General features: G+C 37.0%; 1 protein-coding gene across 1 annotated transcript; it reads left to right on the top strand.

Annotated features, from left to right (window-relative positions):
- Window positions 1-332: 332 nt before the first annotated feature.
- Window positions 333-7,187, top strand: LOC131143919 (phospholipase A1-IIgamma-like). The gene is made up of 5 exons (XM_058092275.1): window positions 333-487; window positions 1,235-1,302; window positions 4,700-4,810; window positions 5,126-5,727; window positions 6,573-7,187. Exons 1-5 carry the CDS (start codon window positions 333-335, stop codon window positions 7,185-7,187), a joined length of 1,551 nt encoding a protein of 516 aa, XP_057948258.1.
- The last annotated feature ends 2,376 nt before the right edge of the window (window positions 7,188-9,563 follow it).

Here is a 9,563-nt window from a genome sequence, read left to right on the forward strand (position 1 = left end):
CCACTCTCACCAGTCCCCAAACATTGACATGAACATGTACGCAGGTGAAAGTTTTAGTAGACACCTAAATAATTTCAATGAGCTGTCGGATCAACTCGCTTCAATTGAAATTACGTTTGACAGTGAAATCCATGCTTTACTAATTCTTAGTTAGTTGTTTGAGAGTTGGAAAGGTATTGTTATAGCGATCAGTAGCTCCATAGGAAAATCAAAGCTAAAGTTTGACGAGGTTATCAACATGATTTTGATGGAAGAAATCAGGATGCAGTCAAACAATGCCTTGACTTCAAGTTCAGCCTTGAACGTGGAAAGCCAAAGGAAAGGAAGCGGGTATGGGCGATCAAACAATCATGGCAGATCAAGGATCAGACGGTCCAGATCCAAAAATCTCAGAGGTTACCAGGGCACAAAGAACATTGAGTGTTAGAATTGTGGGAAGATCGGGCATTACAAAAACTAGTGCAGAGGTCCAAGAAAAGAATCTAAGGTGAAGACAGGAGAAAATCTTGCCTCTTCTTTAGGAGAAGAAGATGCACTAATATGCTTTTTGGAGAGCAAGCATGAGTCTTAAGGGAATATACTCTGAGTCTCATTTTATGCCACTTGTAGTAGAGATTGCCTAGAGGAGTATACACCAGGTAATTTCGGTAAGGTGTATCTTGGCAATGATCAACCTTATGACATAGCCAAAAAGGGAATTGTGAAGTTCATGATGAACGGGTCCATATGGAAGTTGAAGGATGTTAGATATATTGCCAGATGAGGGATACATCACAACATTTATTGGCAATGAATGGAAGATTTCAAAGGGTGCACTGATAATTGCACAAGGTAAGAAAATTGGAACACTATATCTTACCTCCAATATCTGCATGTCTATTTTAGTTGTTATAGGAAATGATGATAGCAACATATGACACCAACGACTCGGTCATATGAGTGAGAAAGGACTCAGGGGGATGCACTTAAAGGAAAAATTGAGTGGTATACGGTCTGTAGAGATTAACATGTGCAAGGATTGCATACTTTGGAAACAGAGGAGGGTCAATTTCCAGACATACACCCATACCCTAAAGAAGGAGAGACTAGAACTAGTCCACTTAGATGTATAGGGAACGGCGACTGTCTTATCCATAGGCAGGAGAAATTACTTCGTGACATTTATTGACAATCATTATTGGAAGGTATGAGTTTACTTTCTAAAACATAAGTCAAAAGTTTATGATACTTTCAGGATTTGGAAAGCTATGGTTGAAGATGAAATTGGTTTAAAAATAAAGAAGCTAAGAACCGACAACGGAGGTGAGTATGAAGACAGTAGGTTCAAGAAATTCTACTATGAGTATGGTATCAGGATGGAAAGAATTATGCTAGGTACGCCCCAGCACAACGGCGTAGCCGAGTTGGCGAACCAAACGTTAAATGAAATAGTCAAAAGCATGCGTATACAATCAGAATTATCAAAGCAGTTCTGGGTAGAAGCAGTCATCACAACAACATACTTGATTAACAAGAGTCCATTAGTACCATTGGACGACTGTCTACCAGAAGAAGTATGGAGTGGAAAAAAGTGAGACTTTCACATTAGAAAGTTTTTGGTTATGTTGCATATGTACATATTAGTGATCATTTTAGACACAAGCTTGATACAAAGTCCTGAAAATGCACCTTCGTTGGTTACAGTGAAGATGAGTATGAGTATTGCATTTGAGACGATGAAAATAAGAAGGTGATCAGAAGGAAAGACATGATCTTCAATGAAAGGGTGATGTACAAAGATATGCACACAATAGAATCCACCGAACCAATTCAAAATGAATCAAATTATATAGACATGGATAATGTCCTAGAAGGTGTTGGGACACAACAACAAAATGACAAGAATCCTTAGGCGGAGGAACCAGTGGAGCAGATCATAGCACCACCACCTCCTACTCTAACTCTAGAGCTTAAGAGATCTTCTCGGCCCCATGTACCAAATAAAAGGTATATGAATTATTTACTTCTTACAAATGGAGGAGAGTCTGAATGTTATGATGAAGCATGTCAAACAAGAGATTTGAGCAAGTGGGAGCTTGCAATGAAAAATGAGATGAAGTCCCTCTCCTCTAATTAAACATGGGAACTAACTAAGTTGCCCAATGGTAAGAAGACTCTTCACAACAAGTGGGTATACGAGTGATCTAGATAAGGAAATTTACATGCACTAGTTAGAAGGATTCTTAGTGAAGGTAAAAAGAATCTTATGTGCATGTAGAAGAAGATCTTGTATGCTCTCAAACAAGCTCCTAGGAAATGGTACCAAAAATTTGATGGCTTTATGCACATGAATGATTTTCAAAAGTGCAATGCCAACCGCTATTGCTAGTTTAAGAGGTATCAGTCTAGTTATATAATTTTGTTGTTATATGTCGATGACATGCTAATCACAGGACCAGATATAAAAGAGATAAAAAAATTGAAGCATCATTTGTCAAAGGAGTTTGACATGAAGGACTTGGGTTACTTGGAATGCGGATCTCCAAAGATAAGCAACAAGGAACTTCTTAGTAGGAGTACATTAATCGTGTTTTACTGAGATTCAATATGAGCAGCGCCAAAGCGGTAAATACACCATCGGCCGGACACTTCTGCCTCTCCAAGGATCAAGCTCCCTAAATATATGAAGAGAAGGACTTCATGACTAAAGTACCTTATGCCTTAGCCATTAGAGGTCTCATGTGCGCCATGGTTTGTACCAAACCAAACATTGGCTAAGCAGTGGGAGCTGTCAACAGGTTTATGTCAAATCCAGGGAAGACTCACTAGGAAGCATTGAAGTGGATCTTGAGGTACCTAAGTGGCACTATTAATAAGTGCTTATGTTTCGTCAAAGGAGATTTGAAAATTAAAGGGTATGTAGATGCCGATTTTGTTGGTGAAGTTGATCACCGCAAAAAAACCACCAGATATGTGTTCATTATTGGCGCAACAATTATTAGTTGGATGTCGCAGGTACAAAAGATTGTTGCCATATCCACTACAGAAGTTAAGTATGTAGAAGTGACAGAAGCCAACAAAGAAATGATCTGACTTCAAGGTTTGTTGATAGAACTTGGAATAAAACAAGAAAGGAATGTTTTGCACAATAACAATCAGAGTGCGATACATCTGGTAAAGAACTTTGCATTCCATTGCAAAACCAAACATATTGGACTTCATTATCACTTCGTCAAATCTTTATTAGAGGACGGAGTGCTTGCGATTGAAAAAAATTCAAGGTAGTAGGAATCCAGCAGATATGTTGATGAAGGTGGTGACTACAGAGAAGTTGAACTTATGCTTAACTTCAGTTGGTCTTCATGTTTGGAGATAGATGTGAGCACATCATTTACCCATACACTAGTTGAGATGGTGCCTCCGTCTCCAAGTGGGAAATTGTTAAGCTACAGTAGGTGGAGATGTCGGCACCACCAACCCCAGCCCACTTTTGTGGAAATGTTGAGCTACAGTATAGGAACGTCAGTAGCCACTAACCCGGCCCACTTTGTTGAACTTAAACTCCACCTACCATCCCCATACTTGGTTATAAATAGGAGATGTGAGTGTGTGTAATATGTGTGCAGTAGATGTGAGTGGTAGAGTGTGAGGAACAAAGAATGAATTGTGTTGAGAGAGAGATTTGAGTTGAGCAGTGGCTCCTCCTCCTCCTTGTATTTATTCTCTCAATTTATAATGAAATTGGTGTGCTCCATAGACGTAGGTCAGATTGGACCGAACCACGTTAAATTTGGTGTTCCATTTTTGATTGTTTATATTTGCTTGTGTGTGATTATTGCTCCAAGATCTCCTGTAGGGACCCTACCACTTGCATCACTTCTGAAAGTGAAGTCTCCACTGCTAATAATTGATCTCCTAAAGAACTAGCTCAACTTGCTACGAATTTGGATGCCTTATTCCTTCAGCAACAAATAATTCTCTCTGCGACTTGTAGAGATTTTGAAGAAGAAAATGACAACTATTATTGGGTGTTGCTACTGCTGGGATATTGCTGCCGCTACTGGTGTTGCTGCCGCTCTTGGTGTTGCAGCCGATAATTTCATTATCACAAGAAATAACATGTTGCCAATCTTCATCATTGCATGACATAACTTTACTTTACTATAATAAAATTAAGTCATAATGATTAACATTGATAAAATTTTCTCAATTCCCTCAAATAAGTTGGAAGTTCTATGTAAAGTTTAACAATACACAATGTCATTAATTATATTATTAGTAAATTTTTAGTTTTTATTTTACATGATCTTATATGTGTTAGGCCTATGAGTGAAAATTAAAGTTGTATTAACAAATATAAATACTCTCATGAACTTGGGATATATACTCATGAACTTTGTAGTAGCTATTTCTGACGCCATGATAAATGCCGAGGATAATTGCATTATAAATAATGTCAACAACTCTATTATTTGTTTGAATATTAATTGGAACAACAAAGAGTAAGGGTGTGTAGCTTGATACATGCCTTCTCCCTTCCCTGTGGCTCTTAATAGTCACAGGCCTGTGATACATAGCATCAATCATACCAGTAGGTTACTACACTGTGAGATCATTATTTCTTGACAAGACCATATTGGACAAGCTATGGTTTAATTTCCTTTTTGGGAAAAGAAAAGCACCTTTCAATAATAAATTATTCCAAACTTATTGGATGTAGGAAATTCCATGAGATTACTTGAAGGAATGTCTCCTCCACGTTCCTACCATGCTGCTGCTGCTGTTGCCGCAACTATGCTACTTTGCTTGTTGGCGTCACAACACCCATCAGGTACATAAATTATATATGCTTCATTTAGACATGTAGTTTGAACCCCCCCAAAAAATAAAAATAAAGAGCTTCATTTGGATGATCTACTCATGATCATAGGTACACTTACAAGAACACAAGCATATGAAAACGATCTTCTTCTAGCCTCTTCTATTTCGATCTTACCCTCCTTCTCTCTCTCTCTCTCTCTCTCTCTCTCTCTCTCTCTCTCTATATATATATATATATATATATAAATGAAGAATCAAAAGCAGAAATATGATAACTTTGTTTTTGCTAAATATACAAAGAATGCAACAAGAACTATCATTGCAGGCTGTTTTGGAACGGACAACGTGATAAATAGCACAAATTGGAGGAATCTCAGCGGCCAGATGCACTGGGATGGCCTATTGGATCCTCTCAATTCCGATCTCCGGCGGTACATAATTCACTATGGTGAAATGGCTCAGGCAACCTATGACGCCTTCAACACTGAAAAAGCATCCCCTTACGCCGGAAGCTGCCATTACACCAAGAAGGACTTATTTAGCAGGGTGGGCTTAGATGTGGGGAATCCCTACAAGTACAATGTGACCAAATTCATTTACGCGACGTCGGAGATCCCAGTGCCTGATGCCTTCATCTTGAAGCCAGTGTCGAGGGAAGCATCGAGCAAGGAGTCTAATTGGATTGGGTACATTGCAGTGGCCACCGACGACGGGGTCGTGGCGTTGGGGAGGAGAGATATTGTGATTGCTTGGAGAGGGACAGTGCAGACACTGGAATGGGTTGATGATTTGGAGCCCAAATTGGTTTCAGCTCCAAAGTTATTTGGAAATCAAAGTGGTAATCCTAAGGTGCACCATGGCTGGTACTCCATTTACACATCCAATGATTCCCGGTCCTCCTTCAACCTCTCCAGTGCTAGAGACCAGGTGAGTTTGTGTTGTATGTGTGTCTATGATCACATTCTTTCGAACCCCACTGTATGTTAAACATACACACAAATTTTGATTTTCAAAATATGGAAATATGTTTTCAAAGTAAGCTATGGTGCAAACAATGTTTTAACTTTCCAAGGGAATAGGAATAAATCACAGATATATATATATATATATATATATATATATATATATATGTATATACATATATCCATAAACATACACTAGCTGAGGGGCACTGGCACGCGTGGTGCGTATATCCATGGCTTTTAAACGATATTTGTAACAAAATAAATAAATTAATAAATAACTTTTTAAAAATAGTGAAAAAAATATATTTAAAGAAAACTATTATTTTATGATAGTTATGGGTGAGTAGTATGAGGTACTTTTGAAATATTTATGAGTAGTTATAGGAACATTTTAAAAATATTCATGAGTCGTTGTAGGAGCTTTGGAAATATTTCGGGGTAGTTATAGGGGCATTCTAGGAATCTTAAAAACTAGAGGAAGAAAGGAGAAATCACCTTTCTAATAGTATCCTCTTCTCCTTCTCCATAGAAAATTAATGAAAAATCCTTTTTCTTTATATTTCTTGTATACCTTGCTTTCAAATTCAAAATTGTATTTGAAAACTTAATGAAAGGGGCGGAGTAGATAGATAATTGATATGTTAGAAATAGTTTGTCTTTATCACACATTTTGCATCTGAAAACCTAGTTCTAAGTTTACTCAAAGACTCTTGTATATATCATGGCAGTGAACTAATTCATAAAACAGGTTCAAATTTTTGACAGATTCTGTTTTCTCACAGTTATTCATAATACGCTAAATCGCAGGTTTTTGATGAGGTTAAGAGACTAGTGGAGGAATTGAAGGATGAAAATATTAGCATAACCGTGACAGGCCACAGCTTGGGTGCTGCACTTGCAACCCTAAATGCCATCGACATAGTTGCCAATGGACTGAACCAGCCCATTGACCAGCCCGACAAGGCCCGTTCTGTGACCGCCTTTGTCTTTGCGAGCCCTCGCGTTGGAAACTCAGACTTACAAAAGTTATCTACTGGGTTGAATAGTCTTCGAGTCTTGCGCATTAGTAACTTCCTGGATATTGTTCCCCACTATCCATTCTTTGGCTACTCTGATGTGGGTGACGAGTTGCCGATTGACAACCGAAAGTCAAACTACTTGAAGAGTCCTGGAACTGTGTCAAATTGGCATAACCTGGAGGCTTACCTTCACGGAGTTGCAGGAACACACGGAAACGAGAGTTTCCAATTGGAAGTTGACAGAGACATTGCACTCATAAACAAATCCCAGGATGGTTTAAAAGATGAATATCTTGTGCCAGTTGCCTGGTGGTGTGAGGAGAATAAGGGTATGGTTCAACAGGAGGATGGTTCTTGGAAGTTGATGGATTATGAGGGGGATTATGATGATTCTCATTTTTGAATGGAATCATTTAGGGCAGAGAATGTCTTCTGAGGTTGCCGTAGCTAACCAACTAGTACTAAGTTTGATTCGTTTTGGTGTTTCTTCTTAGTTTAACTTTATTAGTTGTTTAATGTTTGGTTGCTATATATCAGTTCAATGGAAGTGCCGAGTCACTTGCTGTAACAGTAACATATCACCAGAGTGTAAGAGGACTCGGGAAATAAAATACATGCATATGCATTTCTAATATAGTGTTTCAGCAATGCATACCAAAGTATTAGCATCATTTTATAATGATCAATGAAATTGGTCGCTGGTCGTGATCCTTACCTAAGGGGAACTTTCTTGTAGAAGGGCAACTCTGCCGTTCCAGCAACTAATGTTGGGGGAAATCATTACCTACTAATTAATGTTAGGACAAATATATAGATGTGTGTGTATATATATATTGGGATGATTCAGCAGTCATGGTACAAGGGCAACTCTGCTATTCCAGGGAAAGGAGGTTGGGGCATCCTAATATTGAAGTTGTGTTTTTTAGGATTATACTTAATTAATTTAAATATATCAAGACATCTCCATGGTGCATTTTACTGATATTTTTTCTTTCGCAAATTAGTATTTTTTTTTTTTTTGATAATCGGGGACTCTAGCTACCATTACGCCACTTTATACACTATGGTGCGGTACCAAATCCGCCGGAGTGAAAGCGGCTTGCCCATTCACGCATCCTTTGTAATTCACCAGAGTAAACTCTTAAGGGGGAATCGAACCCGTGACCTTGAGGTCACTAAAGTTACAAGTCATCCTTACCACTTGAGCCAACCCAGCTGGGCGCAAATTAGTGTTTGTTTACTTCCGCTCTTCGTTAACTTTTTGTAGCATGAACAACGACTAGACTGAAAAATCGGTCTTGCATAACTTAAGGCATTTAGCCATCTTCACTTCAAGAAGCTTTGCGGAGTGTTTGCTATGTGATTATAATTTATTAAATTGAATTGAGTATTGTAATTTTACAAATTTTGATTTAAAATTATATATATTTGGACTTGGATTTTCATAGTATAAAGATTATGGGGAATGTTTGGGAGATGCTGTTGAAGTTTTGATAGCCTATACAGGAGCCAATTTAAATTTTGTGATTTAAAAGAACTTGAATTTTTCTTAGAATAGTTATGTACTTTATTAATTTTATTCACAATCTATTTATGAAATAAGATCTAGTGTATAGCACGAGGTACCTAGTATTTATTTATACAATAATTAATTTCTAAACTTCAAACTTTGAAAGATATATATTCACTTGTAAATTCAAGATTTTGAAATAAGAATATAAATCACAATTTGTAAAAAATATGGTAATTGCTTACATCATGCTCCTAGCTTAAATTAATGTTTGTATGCGCAATCGATGAAGTAAGAAACAATTTGATGGAGCTCTCATTCAAAAGTCAAATGAATGTTTCTCAAAGCATAACATTCAAAATACTTCAGGATAGATAGTTGATAATTACAACAATGATCAAAACATTAAACAAAATAATAATAATAATAATAGTTGCTGAACCCATGACACCCACCAAAAAAAAAACGCAGTTTCATGGCCATGGTCAATTAATGTAATGCACCTTAACAAACAACAACCTCGTACACGCCAACAACTTTAATCCAATGCAGGAAGCAATAAATAAATTGAATCATCTAGAATACAATGAAGCATTTTACATCAAATAATCTAAGGCTAAAACTAATATGAAAGAATACACATCCACAACAGTTGGAATTGATGTATTCCCAGAATTACAACCGATCCTTACTGGTTAGATTAGCACCCCCTCAGGCTACCCATGTAATACAACAATGAATATAACATTTGCGTACAATTTCAATGCTTCTTCAATAAGTAAATATGCACTGATACGCACAAACAATAACCAATGCACTCACAAATAATAGTATTTAATGCTCAAGTGGGATATTGAAAATTTAATTCAAGATAATATGTTCACCAAGTGAATATTCAAGGTTACTTCAAAATCATAATCAAGTATCACACAAATATTTTATCAAATATAATTACAACAGATACTTAGAGTTTATAGATTTATCAAATGAAGTTTGCAAGCCTTCGAATTTGGCAATAAGGATGCCAAGACTCAGAAGCCAAAAACATGATTTTCCCAAACAAATATTTATATGTGAAATATTGTGGGAAAATCACACAAGCAATTACTCTCAAAAAGATTTTCAAGACGTATGGTATTGTGAGAGTATTTTGCCAAGGAAAATGATTTTGAATGATGCACAATAACACAATCAAATTTTCCTACACCTTACAATTGATCGCAAGTTAGGAGAACAAGAAAAACAAACTGTCTATTTCAAAATGATATT

The sequence above is a fragment of the Malania oleifera genome, chromosome 12, assembly GCF_029873635.1.
Source record: "Malania oleifera isolate guangnan ecotype guangnan chromosome 12, ASM2987363v1, whole genome shotgun sequence".
Lineage (NCBI taxonomy): Eukaryota > Viridiplantae > Streptophyta > Magnoliopsida > Santalales > Ximeniaceae > Malania > Malania oleifera.